At 38.1% G+C, this 16,610-nt stretch overlaps 1 protein-coding gene across 1 annotated transcript; it reads right to left on the bottom strand.

The window, feature by feature from the left end:
• Positions 1-1,651: 1,651 nt before the first annotated feature.
• LOC117423725 (vesicle-associated membrane protein 2-like) lies at positions 1,652-16,388 on the bottom strand. Its single transcript, XM_034039846.3, has 5 exons — positions 15,144-16,388; positions 7,863-7,989; positions 5,552-5,710; positions 5,240-5,291; positions 1,652-3,661 (listed from the first exon to the last, which is right to left on the bottom strand). Coding segments are annotated over exons 1-5 (357 nt in total). The 5' UTR covers positions 15,146-16,388; the 3' UTR covers positions 1,652-3,644.
• Positions 16,389-16,610: the final 222 nt, after the last annotated feature.

Here is a 16,610-nt window from a genome sequence, read left to right as displayed (position 1 = left end):
GATCTCCTCAACCTACATTCTGAAGGCCCTATGCAACTGTCTTGTTCCAGTTCCCACTTGACAATGTAGGAAAACAACCAACAGGAACACAAGTCTGCATGTGGTTTTAGCATTTTATTAACACAATGAATCTCAATAAAGCACATGTCGGGTATAATTCCCCATGCTTTCTATTTTGCGTCCACCACTCCGAAACTCATCTGTGCAGCTCTCTTTTCATCACGATTGAACTGGAGAATGTTTTTTTTTTTTTATCATGCGTCATTCAACAAAAATTGATTTTGTCTCCATTCAAGTCTCCAGTCACTTGTGTTTTCCTTGACCAAAATAGGTTTCTAAAATTGTTTCCGTCTATCTACAGAACCATTCATTTATTCCCCTACGCCGTTGCCAAAACACTGCGTGCGACAAACCCTCTTATAAACCCTTTATCAGGGTAAAAGAGACCAAAATTAACAGCAACACAATACTGACTATTGGGTATTAATGATGATGATGATTTATCCTGAGGATCCTGAATTATTGAATGCTTTCTGGAGGTGGATCATCTCCTTTGATGCTACCCCACTTCTTGCTTTAATGTGTCCTTCAATAAATGCTCCCTCCACACTTTTACAACAAAGGCACTGCCTACTTCACTTCCATAACTGCTATCCTTTAAACATGCATCTGGGCTTCTTTGTCCTTTAATGCTCCTCTGCAATTCCGTGAGGGAGACGTTATTAAGGAAAAAACTGTTGAATACTGGGCTTTGATCATTTTCTCCAATTGCTTTTCAAATATATATTTCTTCAAAACACTCACTCTGGACTCAAAGGAAAAACTTTAAGAAACTAAACCAGGTAGATAAACAAGATCGTCAAGTTTCTTCTCCAGTGAAATATCTCAAGCTATTGGTGCAGAGAGATAGGCAGAGGATCAGGATGGCGATTGTGTCATTCAAGTTCATCACAGACGTGCTCGATTGGATAACAATCCGTGGAAGATGACCACATCAGTGGAACAGTGAAGGGGTGTATTATTGTCTTGAAAGTAGCCATAGCCATCAGAGTACAAGTGCAACATTGTTGGGAGGACCTGATCTGCAATGATGCTCAAGTAAACTACAGCAGTCTTTAATCCTTCCAGGGAGCCAGGGTATACCAGGAGGACCCTGACCCCGATACAGTATGTTACTGCACAAATACAGAAGACAATGAAATATCCAGTGATCTTATAGAAACACAGGCCACTGTAGGGGCTTATATATAAATCCTATAAAACCTAAATAAATCAGGGTCACCATAGAGACTGCTCAATGCAAGTTGCTGCGTTTGTTTTAGGAAGCTCCATTAACACTGAATACAATTATGATTAATGCTTTCTGATTGGTTGGAGAAGTGTTTGTAAAAATGATGAATGAGTATCTGCCATGTAGTGTCTAGTTTCATGAAATGTTAAGAAATGGTTAACATGGTTCTTAATGATGTTCTTTTTTTGTGCCATTTATGAAGTTTTAGGGTATCTAAGAGTCTTCCAGCACCCCCCGCCCCCTCCCCTCCAAAGTATCTTCCCTATAATTTATTATTAACAGTTAAAAAGCCATCAAATTGAAACTCTTCATACTTTGTATATGGAACAGTGTTATGATATATGCAAACAGAGGCACAGATTTTGTTTTGTAATGAAACTTTTATTTGCACATTAATATGCACATTAAACTCTGTAAACAGGATCACCATTGCAACATAAAAAATAAAATAAAAAATCCAGTAAATAAACAAAGTACTTCCATGCAATGCCCAAACATAACATTACAGAATCGGGAATGACCTTGAACTGACCTCCAGCAGGGGCACTTACACAATACCATTGGTCTTCACAAGTAAGAAGCTCCATTAAGACGCAAATTAGGCAAAGGCATTTTTATTCAGTAGAAAACAACTTGGAATGCTTGTTTTTTGTATACTCTTAATATAATGTCTCATTATTCTACTTGTGCTTAACAGACATAGGCAATTAACTCTGGTAATACAGAAAAGTTGCAATAAAGGATATTGAAAGATTTAAAAAGTTTGAGACGTATCAAAATACTTTTAGCCAAATGAGTTGACAGCAGAATACAATCAATGGGAACTACACTGTGGAAATAATTAAACACATGCCACTTTTTTATTTTTATTTTTTAATGGTAAACTAGATTAGACATCCTACTGTTTGTTGTTTAGTTCAAACTATTTGAGATTCCTAAAATAAATGTAGAATATCATACAGGGTGGTGTTTGATACACAGATATTCACCCCAGAAGAGGGCAGAGCAAACCGTGCGTGGGTTTACTGGCAGCTCTGACCTTGAGGGGTTAAACACGCCCTGTACACAGCACCCGATACTATATTTCCGATGCACTTACATACTGTTGAACTTTGCGTGTAACTGCTGTCACTGTCAGTGAAGCGTTGCTCAGTTCGTTTTGTAAAGGAAGGCTATGATTTGAATCATTGTTTAAATATTTGTGCTTTGACATGCTGTTTTGGTTCAGAGATATCTCAGGTGATTACAAAGCTATCATAGTCCCAGTGAATAACACTGTAGTTCCCGTGACTGTACTCATCATACTGGACAGCCACGTTTTTATTATTAAACAATCTAAGAAGTGTAAGGCACAACACCACCACATTTACAAAAACATGTATCACTAGTGAATGCACTTGGCGCTTAAGCTACAGATCGCTGCACTGTGAAGCCTTGTTGTGAGACTAATACAAGGCACTGCTAGAGTGTGGCACTATTTTACAAGACAGAGCCGCAGTTGCAAGAAAATAGAATGCGGAATGTTGCTTGAGGCAGAAATCTACATTATGGAACAGTACATGCTTTCATTCCCAATATGAACCGCATGCTGTTCTTCAGCTAATGCACTTGCAATCTGGGTCTATTTAAATCTGGGTTTGGTAAACTCGACTGAAGATCCCATTTGCAAAAATAAAGAGCAAATATACAATATATGGTACTTTGTAAATATACTGTTGACTTACAGTAGTTTGCATTTTCTTTAACTAACTGGATTTTACTGGCCCCAATCTCAATAAACTATTGGCACTTCAATATGCTTTAAGGCTTTAGACAGGTCCTATATATTGTTAGTATGAAACACAGGTTTACATTCCCCTTAATATTTTAATGCTCTGTCTTTGTAAACAAGAAGACCGTATGTGCCACCAATACCAAATCAACAACAAAAAACCCAGACATTCAGTGAATTTACATGTAAAACAACCACTCACATCAGGAATAGATACGTTAAAATGACATTACGGGACACGGATCTACTCCGATTACAAAGCAGTATTTCTGTCACCTTCTGGAAACACTGTAGCCATTAATATCTTTGCTTGGCAAACAGACTGGAGGATTCTGAAGGGGTGCTACTTGTCACATGACAGACAAGCAATGATAAAGGAACACTTGGCAGTATTTAGCTGGTATAGCTGAAACAGATCATTCTCATTATATAACAGTAATGATGACCACGCTATTCCATCAGATGACATTATTTACAAGCAAAATAAAAACAACCACGGGACTTGTATGCAGAGGTCAGTATGTAGAAACGGTACGGTCCAAGGAAAACAAGGGTCTTCTGCATTGTCACTCCCTCTCCTCTTTAGGTGCAGAAATAAACTATTTGAAAAGAGAAGCAGAACATTTACAAGTTAGCAGAGCTGCTGTATAACAGTATTCCACTTTCTAAAACAGCACAGAGTCCTTCAGGTAAATCATTCGTGTGCAAAACTGTCCAACGCATTCACACACTTCTGAACATGATCCAGATATAAAGGGGCAACAATCTGTCTGAATTAAAAACACGATTCTGCAATTGTACATATTTCTGTGGCTTTTTGTGTATGTGATGTTTTTAGGTCTCATAATTATAAGCGTATCATCCATTACTATTACATTTAGAAATACAAAAAGAAACATAGATATTGAGAAAGACACTAATCTTGGACTAACTAATGTTATTTTAGGTCTTAGACCAGTGCTAATCGGGCACCATAAAACCAGCTGTACATATTTCTCATTGAAATTTCTAAATTATACATGTTAAAAAAAGTTTTCTTTTGAGAAACACACATACATAGAATCTTCAATGCCTGTCTATAGATGACTATTTAACCCACTTTCTGTGTAAAAGTGTTACATAACACACCGGCCTTCACGGGCTTTAGATCAGCAGAATCAATCTAGACTAATAATGTTTATGTAAGTCTTCAGGAGGTGTTGCTTCATAAGAGACGAGCACACGGGTAGATGTGTGTGAGATGAGTGTATATAACGTTGCTGATTCTGTTTACAAGACCCGAACCTGCTCTGTGTCATACAGCCTTTAATATATTCAAGCTACTCAATAGCTGTAACAGAAAACAGGCAGTGAACGCTGCACTCTTATTGGTTCCATAGCGACCAATCGTCTGCCTGCTCCTTGTACAATAGATCTCAAAACACTATCCGCAGCTTACACAGAGCATGTGGTTTTACCTAACTGGGTTACTCATTTATATAAGCCACTGTTTTATAATGCTTACTGCTAGCAATGAACAAAAGAAGAGCAGATTCACATCAGATTATATAAAACGTATACTATTCAGGTATGATAATAATAATAATAATAATAATAATAATAATAATAATAATAATAATAATAATAAAAGTGTTCTATCTGAAATACTTTTTGTTTGTTCATTTTTTTAAACTCCACATCATGAAAGTGTTATTTTGAATAATCAAGAATTAGGGAAGAAGTTAAATATAATGAGGAATATTGTCCTGGGTTAAGTTGTGTTGCAAATCTGAAACTTCCTGTAATTTATGAGGGAAATGACCATATGAAACTGGTGCAAGCACAGAAAGTGCGATAACAGCATGATGTTAAATGAGTCATCAGAATGGAAAATTGGGCCAGCAGAGTCTTTTTTCTTTGTTTTATATGTAAAAAAATGCCCCCCTAATCTATCCAGTAAATAAACAAAATGTAACTATAATATGTGGAATTCCCTCAATACAGACAGTTAATATCCTTTCTATCGTGACTATACCTTAATTAGGTCACTCAAGAGGAGACTGAGGTTTAACGAGCACAGAAAGCAGGGCCAGGGCCTGAACCAGAGTTTACGTTTTGTGAATTGGGTCCTATATTTAATCATTTGGGCACTGCAAAAAAAAAAAAAAAGGATAATTGAGTATATTAAATGTACTTACTGATGATGATAATTAGAATGATTGCACAAACCCCTCCAAGAATGATCATCATCTGTTAAAAAAAACAAAAAACAAAAGGATGAATTATAAAATAATACAAATTAAAAGCACAATATGATGATAACTCAATGTACAACCATACTGTTTGAATTTATTTGGGGGGTGTAGAATAATTTCATGAGTACTGTTGTTTTTAGAGGTTGATTTGGATTAAGCTGTAACCTGCTGGGTAGTAAAAATGTTTTTAAAAATCCAGCAGTGGCTTATCCAGCCTTTCACAATCCAGTATAACAAATCTTTTACTGGGCTTACCTTACAGTTTTTCCACCAGTTCTTCCTCTTCAGTTTGGCTGCACTGGTTTCGAACTGGGAGGCCCCAGCTTGGAGAGCATCAGCGCGGTCATCCAGCTCGGAGAGCTTTGTGTCTCTCTCCATGACCTTCTCCATGTTCATTCTCATCACATCCACCACCTACAAAAGATCAGCATTCCCACTGACAATCTCACACAGAGCTTCCACTATCACTGAGTCAGGAGCTTGTAAAACACAAACTCCATATACACGGAATGGATTAGTCAATGATGACTCAACTGCACAGCACAGACACATAATGAAAACTTTATACGATGAACACGTGAAGGGAATCAGGGTACTGAAGATCAGAGGAGGAAAATCCACGATTAACATCAGATTTCTGACATAGAATCTACTTTCTACATATAAACTACAGCCTTCATTCACAAACATTTAAAATGACATCCTATTATAAAAGTTTATCAAAGTCACTGAATCTTGCCTCATCCCAATTGCCTCTGATGAGTTTGGTTGGTTTAGGAGGCTGCTGCTCTGGCAAAGTGGGGGACTTACAAACTAGACAGAAGACTTGAGAGCAGGGGCGGGGGCGGTCCCTGTGCTTAACATGTGGCCCATGGGCAGTATAATGGTAATTATGTGATCTTTCATAGGAATCAATTTAATAGCAACTCCCTATAGCCCATGTGTTTTACTGTCATCTAATTGATCCTTTCTGAGATCCCAGATTTCAAGAAGACAGGAGTAGGATGCCATCTGCTGGGTGTTTAAAATACTGCAGTATTCAAACTTTGTTATTCTAGTATTTTTTATATTCATAGCTAACCTAACACTAAATGTAATAAATCATCCCTGACAAAACACATAGATAATTGGCTGGCGTAAAGTCCCTCAGGGTATATCAACACTTTCTATGGCTTATCTGTTAGACACATTGTGTGAAGTCTGGTACTGGCATAGTTCACAGGGAACAATGATGCATAAAATAATGACCCACATGGGGTGCTACGTGTGACACAGTTATAAGAGCTTGAAAGCAGGTTATAGCCACAGCATGTATGGCTATACCCCAACGACGTTGTTAAATCACCCTAAACTTCAAACACTCTGGGTAAAACTATGCAGCTAGCATTTCAGCAAATGCATAAAGGACTTGGCTGAAACATCCTTTAAAAGTTTCCCACTGTAAAAGCATGACAAAGTGTAATAAAGCACAGTGAAAGCAGAGGTAAGTATTATACACCACAGAGCGTCAAAGTAAAGTATATTAAAAAAAAAAAAAATCATGGCAAACTTGGGTAAACGCACAGTATAACCAGGGGAGAAGCATGGGGAAAGTGCAGAAATCCTATGGTAAACTTATATACCATAGTCTTACATAGGAGATAACTTCAGATTCTCTACTGCACCTCTGGATTCCTACTACATTTTTTACACAAAATTACATTTAAAAAGCAAATTAGCCCACGTTTAAGTCCAAGTGAAATATGGTAAAACATTTTCATTAACATTGAGGCCAACAGGAGACCCAGGGTACTGCTAACTGTGCTCAGAAGTATAACAGTCACTGCTTAGGCTAACATGACAAAGTGCACACGACAGCACTGGATTACAGCAGGAGACCAGCAGGAGACCAGCACTGGCAGTCTAAGTAGACAGCTCTCCTGAGATGACCCACTGACTGATATTGTTCCCACCTAGCCTCAGACTGTGTTAGATCAACAAAGTGTGCTTTTTATCAACACTGGCTCCCGCTGTCTACACTACACCAGGGGAGGCTTGTCCTTCACTCTTAAAAGGTCCAAATAAAACAATCCGGGCTTCAGTACACACTGTAGGAACCCAACGCTTTTCAAAAGTGGCCAGGTTTTGAAATGACTGTGTGTTTTTGAAAGGGGGTCAAGAATGGTAATGAACAGCATGTGTCACTGTTCAAATGAGGGTTCAAAAAAAGATTGAACCTATTTTTCATTTTGATTCTTTTGTAAACCAATGTTTATTATTTCTTACATGTCCCTGTTTTAATTCCCAAGCTGGCATTCATTTGGTAAGATTTTTATTTTTTTGCATGTCAAAACAGAGATTTATAAGAATTTATATTCGAAATCGAAACTAGTTTTTGTTATTTATTGTTATAGTTTATTTACATGTCAGTCATTGATAGAATTCCATTTCAATAAATGGCTTCCATTGCCAGGATGTTCCAGGGGGGGAAGCAGACAGGATACCTGCAATGTATTAATAGCATCAGTTCCTATCTTACCACACAGACACATCATGGTTTGCACAGTAACCCACTCTCTGAACTCACCTCGTCCACCTGTGCTTGGGACTGCTGGATCCGACGGTTGCTCGTGGTGTTAGGTGGTGGGGGGGGACCCCCAGTCTCTGGATTGGCTGACCCACTGAGGGGTCCTTGTGTGGGGGCTGGAGCTGACCTGAAAACACAAGGTTAACCGCAGCCAGGTGGCATTGTGATTAATCAATAGTACATGGCTCTGCAATTGTACATGACGATGCTAATCACAATAAGCAGACGACATGACGGTTTGATGGAAATTGTAAGTATACAAAAGCGAGTTCAATTTGAGTCATAATGCATGGTTTTCCAAGAAACATAATTTTGGTGTTGCTGAACTGAATCATGTTGCTAAAAGAGTGCAAAAGAGTGAGTTAGAAAAACAAAACTAATTAGTGGCTGTCTAAAAGTGGCAATCATAGACAAGTGCTCTTTAAATCCATTTGTTCATTAGACTGGGAATTTATTGAAGGGCGTTACTGTAATAACACTACTGTGCTAGGAACTGGACGAGCACTGAGGGACCGAACGGCCTTTCTCATTTGTTCTTCTGAGTGCTTTTTATGCATCCAATCCAATCCTACTTCAAGAAGAGAACATTTCTACTGCCCCTCCCTGTCTCTCTCTCTCTCTCTCTCTCTCTCTCTCTCTCAGTCTCTCACTCTCTGTGAACTCTGGAGAGGTTTCTAGCGCTTACTGCCAGCAACAAGGATGTGAACATGTGAAACATGAAACACTGGTATTAATTATTTTCAGGCAGCTTGCTTTCCACCCACTCAGAATCAATTTTTTTTCCTAAGATTAAGAAAAAATGTACTTTGAATTAACGATCAGATCAGAAGCTCAGGTGCCTGAGCGAGAGGATTAAATCCTGCTCACTGACTCGATCCGGGCAAGCCATCTACAAGAGGCCTGATCCGACTAATGCTCATCCACTTTCAACCGTCCGAGTGGCCAGAGAAGAGGGGACAGGTGTCAATTTACTGTTCAATGGCAGTCCGCGACAAAGCTAAATTGGATGGATTTGAAAAAGAAATTGCATGCCCACATGAAACCGGTGCTGGGAAATGTCAGCATAATTAGCAATGCAAGTAAACAGCACGCGGAAATTTGTGTTAGGAGGATGTGTCCCCAGTTAATTTCACTGCAGCCTGCAGTCAAGCTTATAGGGGGATCTTCATGTTAGAGTTGACATAGACTGCGTTGCACACTGTTGAAAGGAATGTCGTAACTGGTCAATCGAAAGCTGTGTATGTTAGGCTATATCAGGATACCCTGACTGCAGCACAGCAGAAGGAATAGGAGGGGCGTGTGAAGGGAACCCCACGAGTTTAGGTTATTAATAGCTGTTGATGTTAAACACAGACAATTGATGGAGAGAGGCATGCAGTGTTCCTACGATCTTTATCTTTTAACACCCTGTATCTGGCTTCTGCACAGGCTTACCAATGCTCTATGTCACCATACCCTTTAGGGCAGGTGTGGTATAGTCTTATTGTAATTTCATATTTGACAGTTACTTCTGTTTTTTGAACAGTAACGTTTATGGCTGCAGACTGGTAAACTGAAAACAAGAGATACATTATTTTAAACTCTGATTGGGAATCTCACTGTGATCCCATTGAACGTTGCAGTACTGTGGTAACTCCATGAACGAGGAACGCTGAACGGACAACAGGCTCCTGAAGGAAAACTGGTGTTCACCCAGCCATTCTCTCTTTGGAGCTGAGTGACGCGAGATGGACTGCATAATGAGAGGAGTTATTCAACACTTGAACTAGAACACTATTCAAACACACTGGAGATAAAGAAGGTCATCCAAGAGGATTAGCTTGTTGAGCCTGATAAACTGCACCGTTTAATAAATCCTGACTTTCAAATATCCATTAGTATATGATAAACTGTACCTTTTCATAAATCATGACTTAAATATCCACGAATATATGTCATATTCTTGTCATGTTGTTTTTCTGCAGTTCGCATGTAGATATTATATTTCATGGAACGATCCCTCTCATCAAGATTTAATCTAACATGACAGAAATTTGAAAAAACCTTTATTGGCTACCTTGGCAACCGAAAGGGTGCAGGAGATGACTCACTCCATGCCTTGCTGTTAGCTATGGAAGTAATGTGCCAATCAAGTGCAGAAATAGCTTCGCTGTGCAGAGATGCCTTTGACTTCATCAGCTATTAAATACCCCTCACAGAGCTCCTTTGTTATAACCTGATATGTCTTTGTAGTAGAGACCTATGCTTTCACTGTGCGGTCAGGGTTGTCAGGGCTGGCCAGCGGCAGAAATTACAACCACAGAAGAGGAAGACTGCAGTTCTGTGGTTTTTGCACAATTATCAAAATGCCAAAACAAATGGTCTGGTGTCTTCTCCAGGTGGCTAACTGACTGATTGATCAGCCAACCAGGAACTGCATACCTAGCATTCTCAGGCTGTTCAATCAGACAATCAACCTCCCCAGAAAGACTCTACACCAAAACAATTACCTTATTTAAAACCATGTGGCTGTGCAAAGGGTAGCCATCCTGGCTCCAAGCTGTTCCCCTTCTCTTCAGGAAAGATGACTGCCAGCCACAGAAACACATATTTTAACATGCATGGCCTCTGCCCCGTCACAGTCTTTCACTAATAATAGAAGGGCTAATTAAGAGGGCAGTGAAAGCCATGCCCATGGCACCTAATAACCAAGGGTATAAAGAGCCACTTTGCTAACAGGGAGCAGTGCAGTGTGCTCAACAGGTATAGCAAAACAGCAACTAATTCAGTTAGCCTTCTCCCCATTCAGTGTCATCGGGAAAAGAAAACCATCATTGGAACCTGACGAATGCATTCCAGCCTGGTTGTTTCCAGCCATGCTGCGTGGGTTGCAGGGGCCCCTGTGACTCACTGGGAGATTGTTTCCCTTTGCACAGCAACACAGACCAAAGTACACAGCCCACTCACCTCCCCCACAGCTGCCTGTCACAGAATGAGAAAGCTCTTATACGTCAAAGTGGTAATCCGATTCTTTTTTGAAAAGAATGTAAAATGTTGTGCCTTTAACATTTAATTCAATATTTGATTCACTATTTAATGAATGAATAAATATTTTTTTTTATTGGCGAGTAGAATTGTATGATAAAAGTCTGGTGGAAGTGCAAAGCAAACAAAAAACAAACGGTTATTGTAGAGAATGAAAGTGTGACATAAGCTACAGATAAGGGTTCCCATTGTATAAATCAGAACATCAGAACAATAAAACACTGCTACTGTTAATGAGTTTCACAGTCTCATTGCTGCAATTCCAGTTGTATTCTTCTTTAAAACTAGCTGACAGTGACCTCAACATTGATTCATCTTAAAAAATGTACAATGAAGGTTGTGGTGAAATCATACATTCTTTCCCAGGTTATTGAGTACATCCAGGGATTTAAAGGGCAACTTGACATGTTTTCCTAATAAATTACTGTGCAACACAATAAGTAGAGAAATCTACTAGCCAACAAACATAATTGTTCTTGGTTTTTGCTGAGAGAAGATTTGACAACGGAAATATAATAACTCAATGCTGTCAGCTCCTCTGCTGTTTTCATACATTTTCCTAAAGATGTTTGAAACTATCAACACATCTCCAAATCAAAGGTGCATAATCTTATCACTGAATAAATCTGCACTCAATTTTCAATCACTTTTGAAAAACCCAAATGCAGTCTTATAAAATCCTTAAACTATTCTCTATATATGATGTCACATTAAGGGGAAAAATGATGTCAAAGGGTGCATGTGATTTGTAAATACATAAATGGGTTATCTTCACGATGCAATCAACGTAGTAACATCCACTGGGTTTCTCGATCAGTAGCAATTCAACATCTCTCAAGGTTAATGTTCTGCAGATCTGCACGGATTGCTAGGTTACAATTAGTGTCCGATTTGCAGCTTTCATTGGATTGCAAATTGCTTGTAAGGATGTCAAGTCATTTTGTTCAAATCTGTCTATGAAATAAGCAACATGCATGACTGTGAAAAACAATGGACATGACATGTCTTAATGGCAGTCATTACATTGTTAATACCATAATAGCACTCTGGAGTTGGAGTTGAAACCCACTGTTACACACACTGACGACTGATAATTACAACCCACTCAAGGCTTGACAAGCAGGTGCAATAGTAATACGAATTTAAACAATTCTACAGTCACATAAATATGGTTATCTGCTTTTTCATTGTCTCCTAATAACTTCTCTATTATATGGTGCATGAATGTCAAATGGGGTGTAGGGTGGGTATGGGGCTGTAGCTTTCAAATCCATAGTCCTGTATGTACTGTAACGGGAACTGCTAGATACAATTCTTGCCTACAGACATGCCCCCTTTGATAAACTTTGATAAAACTACTTGCAGTTTCCATATAGAAGATATCCTCCATAGTGCATACAAACAAAACATTCTGAAATGTAACACAACACTTGAAACACTTGATAAAAGACACATGAGTGCTATAAAGAAACTTTGTATAATCTTAAGCAAACATTCAGACACAAAGATATACACAGAAAGGGGCCTGGAATGGTTTCCCCTGTGGTAGGACCCTTGTCCTGTGCATAGTATGTTCAATTATTGGATGTTGGATCAAATTTAGAGAGTAAAACATTCAAGAAGTTAAATCAAGCAGTACACTATGAAGGCACAAGCTGAAACGGCTTCCTTATCATTTTTGATTGGGTGCTTTCGAAGTTATGGTTAAATTCAGATGAAAGGTCCTCTAGATATAGCCTATATTAACCAATGACAAGCCAGATATGATTTATCAGCACAGCACCTAGGGTAATGTTCCGAAAACCTTAAGAATGTCTTACAAATAATGAGTATATTTAGAACAAAATTGGACAGGTTGTTCTGAAGATATAGATAAATACAATGTAAGTAGGACTTATCTACAAGTGCCTCCATTTGTATAATTTATATAAATTAAATGATATAGTCCTAATATATTCTATATATGAATTAATGAATTAATACAGATACTAATCTGGTTATGTTTGCACATTGTATCCCACTGAATACAGCGGAATCTGCTTTTTATTCCTCGTCAGAGCTTGTCAACATGTCTCTCAGTATGTGGCTGCTTGATTTATTTATAGAAACTATTGATAAACTCAGCTGATGAATTTAGGGATGAGTCATCAGTCATTTAATAAGACAGCTTTGGCTACTGCTCGTGGTCAGACTGCAAATGTTCTTGTTTCACACAAATTACAACAGCAATCAAAAATGAGAAAATATATGCTCTTCAGTAAATTTCACAGCATGTTTTAATACCTGTTAAGCAAAATGCATACAATGCAGCTGAACTCTCTTCAGATTTAAAATGGCATTTTCATGACCCTACAGAATGTGTATTTAATTTATTAAAGTAAATCTTCAGAAATGTTAGAAAACAGATTTGATTTCCTTCGATGCTAATACTGTACAGTACATCTTTTGTTTTAGGCAGACCAATAGTTCTGAAACATCAGATTTTTTTCAATGCTTTTGATGTGAACAGACGTAACAATGCTTACACAGACTCATACCAAAAATATGAGTCACCAATTGACGTTTAGGTGAAGCACTACATGTTATTGTTGTCTATTGAACAAGTGCATAGATTTAGTGAATCTAAGGATATATATTTGAAATCATTATGTTTTGCAATCAATGCATGTCATATATCCAGCGTCTGTAAATGCATTAAACACCCTCAGGCTACATTGGGGGAGTTCCCATGTGTGGTTATTTACACGTGAAGTGGCGATGCGTGTGCATGTGTAGGAGAACAGCGCGAGGGGATCAGGGTTGTGACCGAAAACAAGCAGAAAACTCCATGCACATCCACAGGATGCAAAACAGCACAAGGTATATAAACAAGTTTAATTTAACGGAAACCAAACAAAATGTTATAGCATTCATTAGCAAATCATACAGGAACTCCTATATTCAAAGTTCCATCAATTTGGGAGAGAACAGTGCTTTCATTGGCTCAGACAATCACAAACCTAAATGACCATGCAAGTGTGATTTATGGAGGTTACTCTCTCCTGGACTGGGGTAAGTGTAGACTTTATAAAAAAAATGTTTTAAACCGGGGGTGCTGACTAACACACAAAAGGGTCACCAAGAATCTGTATTCTCAACGAGCCACACATGTGGAACAGATGGAGCTGTAAGAGTTATACATGGTAGAACTCAATTGCCAGATCTCAATTCCATCTCATTGCTGTGTGTAATAAGATGGGTAGGAGGGAACATGCACATGCAGGTAAAGATCTCTCAGAACCACATGCTTTATGGTTTCCAGCTCTCCACAGATTTATACAACACAATAATACAGCCTTCACGTGCATCACTACTGTTCCATATGCTTAAGATTGTTTTAAACTTATCAACGAACTGTATGTTATTAAAGTGCATGTGTTACACAACTACACTAAAATATGTATTCTTGCAAAAGCAGTGAAGCTTTAGACAAATGCACTGCATAGGGGTATCAGACGACAGCAACACAGCATGCATTAGATATGTAGGGTGAATGTTTAGTTCATTCTCGAGACTAAACATCCATGGCGACATTAAGTGACTCTTTAGCATACTTTGGTCACTATGGGGCTGGATCAAATTTTTGCTCCTGAAACGACTTTGAGCAAGGACTAGAAAAACAAACCTAAAATTGCGCAGAATAAATAAAAAAGCAGTACTTATAGCCACACACCACCAGCTATTAATACTTGTGGTCGCGCACGCATGCGTCAACGTCACAGCACTTATTGCTTTTCTTTGGGTACAGCAATGGAAGTAAACCTAAGAAATAAATAAGGGTGTTATCCAAATCGCGATTTTAAATACTGTACGCGAAAGTGTGCCGGATAATTAAATGTATACACTTAAAAATGGGCAATGATTCTGCATCTCACGGTTATGGTACCCCACCCCTCGCAACAAGTTAAAATTTTACTGAACTTTTTAAACCGCATGTCCAAAAAATAATAATAAATACAATTAAATTAAATCAGTAAACAGACAATTATCAGCACTTAAACGAACACATCTGCAATTATATAAGAATTGTTGCACCCCACTAGATTTTTCAAGTCACCTAGCGGCGTTACCTGTTTGATTCAGCACCATCACTTCAGGACAGCAACCACAATTCTCATCACGCCTAATTTGTGTTGTGCACCGAGCATTTACTTATGATAACGTTATACCACATGCTTTAACCCGTTTTCATGTGCCAAGAAACTGATCTGTACTTACATCTCTTGTTGTTAGATAGTTTGACGCCGCCTCTAACACAGTAAAACAACTCTCGCTCTTCTACAGCAGCTAACAAAGATGGCTTTTGAATACTGTAAAACCTGTGACGTCCTCGACATCCGGGTACTTTTCAGCTGTAGCGCACGTAAACGGTATCGGAGGCAGAGTTTACAAATACAGATTGCAACCTGTTACACCGCCCACAAATGTTATTTTGTTACAAAAAATAAATGCGCTCAGATCTACGGTACAGGTAATAGCAAACGCGACGAGCAAATGTATAGTGTATATTATTATTGATGTAAAGAACACATAATGTCAACTAATTAAACAAAGCATATGTATAAGTGTATGAAAAACAAAACAAAAAACTTAATATTAATGTCAGGACCATGTTTAGATATGTTTTAAGTTTCTGTGTCTGTTTTCCGAATTGATGGGACAGTGGGAATCGTTTTTTAGAAAGATAAATAAAAACGCTTCCACCAATCAATGCTTTGGTAGTATTAGACATCGTTGTATAACATTTACTTTAAAACCTAATCAAACGCATTTCGCAGCACCGGGTTGCTCTCATTCATACAACACCATTGCTTGTGCTAACCCTCAACCTGTACAGTTGCTTTGAACGCTATATATACATCGATCTACACTTACGTGCGTATGCATTTACGCGGTGACGTCTGCGTGACAGTTGTTTATGATAGGGTAGGTAGTTTTCTGGAGACAACAGGCACTTTCATACGACCTCAATGATTTTAATATACATATAGGATGGGAGTAAATACCTGCCATGAAATGGTCTATAACGTGTAGGACCATCAATGATATCCTGCTTTGATTATTATTATTTATGTCTTAGCAGACGTCCTTATCCAGGGTGACTTACAAATGTTACATGATTTGACAGGATTACCTGTTTTGGATGGATGCATGAGGATTCTTTAACACTGTTTTAAAGATTTACTTTTATAAAATTGCTCTGTGAGGTTTAAAATTACCATGTTATCTAATCACAAGATAACAGACTTCAGTGCTTGCTTTGGTTTTGTTGTCCTTTCAGGATTCTCCAATTTGAGCCCTTTCTCTGAAGAATGAGGTTATAAACGTGCGCTATTTTAAACATAAATATGTTGGTACTTCTAACACTGAAGGAAACGTGTCTGCTTCAGAACATTCGGAAATGGCGCATTACATTTTCAATTGCTCAATTTAAAAGAGGATCTTCTCATATTTCACTCAGATGAGATGTTCTGTGCAATGGAAACCCTTTACCAACAATATATATATATATATATATATATATATATATATATATATATATATATATATATATATATATATATATATAGATACACACACACTGTATACTGTATATATTTTCATAAGGGCAATGAATTTTGAAATGCACATCCGTATGGTTGTGGAAAACAAGACACTATTTGATATTGCAATATCTGAGCCGAA

Source organism: Acipenser ruthenus, chromosome 17 (genome assembly GCF_902713425.1).
Source record: "Acipenser ruthenus chromosome 17, fAciRut3.2 maternal haplotype, whole genome shotgun sequence".
NCBI classification, from domain to species: Eukaryota; Metazoa; Chordata; class Actinopteri; order Acipenseriformes; family Acipenseridae; genus Acipenser; species Acipenser ruthenus.
The sequence above is the reverse complement of the archived record's forward strand: the minus strand, read 5'-3'. Positions and strand labels throughout refer to the sequence as shown.

What these genes read in the sequence shown, in the direction of transcription:
- LOC117423725 (XM_034039846.3), bottom strand. An exon ending in CCCAAGCACAGGTGGACGAG is followed by an intron (nt 5,711 to 7,862) that starts GTGAGTTCAGAG and finishes GATCTTTTGTAG; the next exon opens with GTGGTGGATGTGATGAGAAT. An exon ending in ACTGGTGGAAAAACTGTAAG is followed by an intron (nt 5,292 to 5,551) that starts GTAAGCCCAGTA and finishes TTTTTTTAACAG; the next exon opens with ATGATGATCATTCTTGGAGG.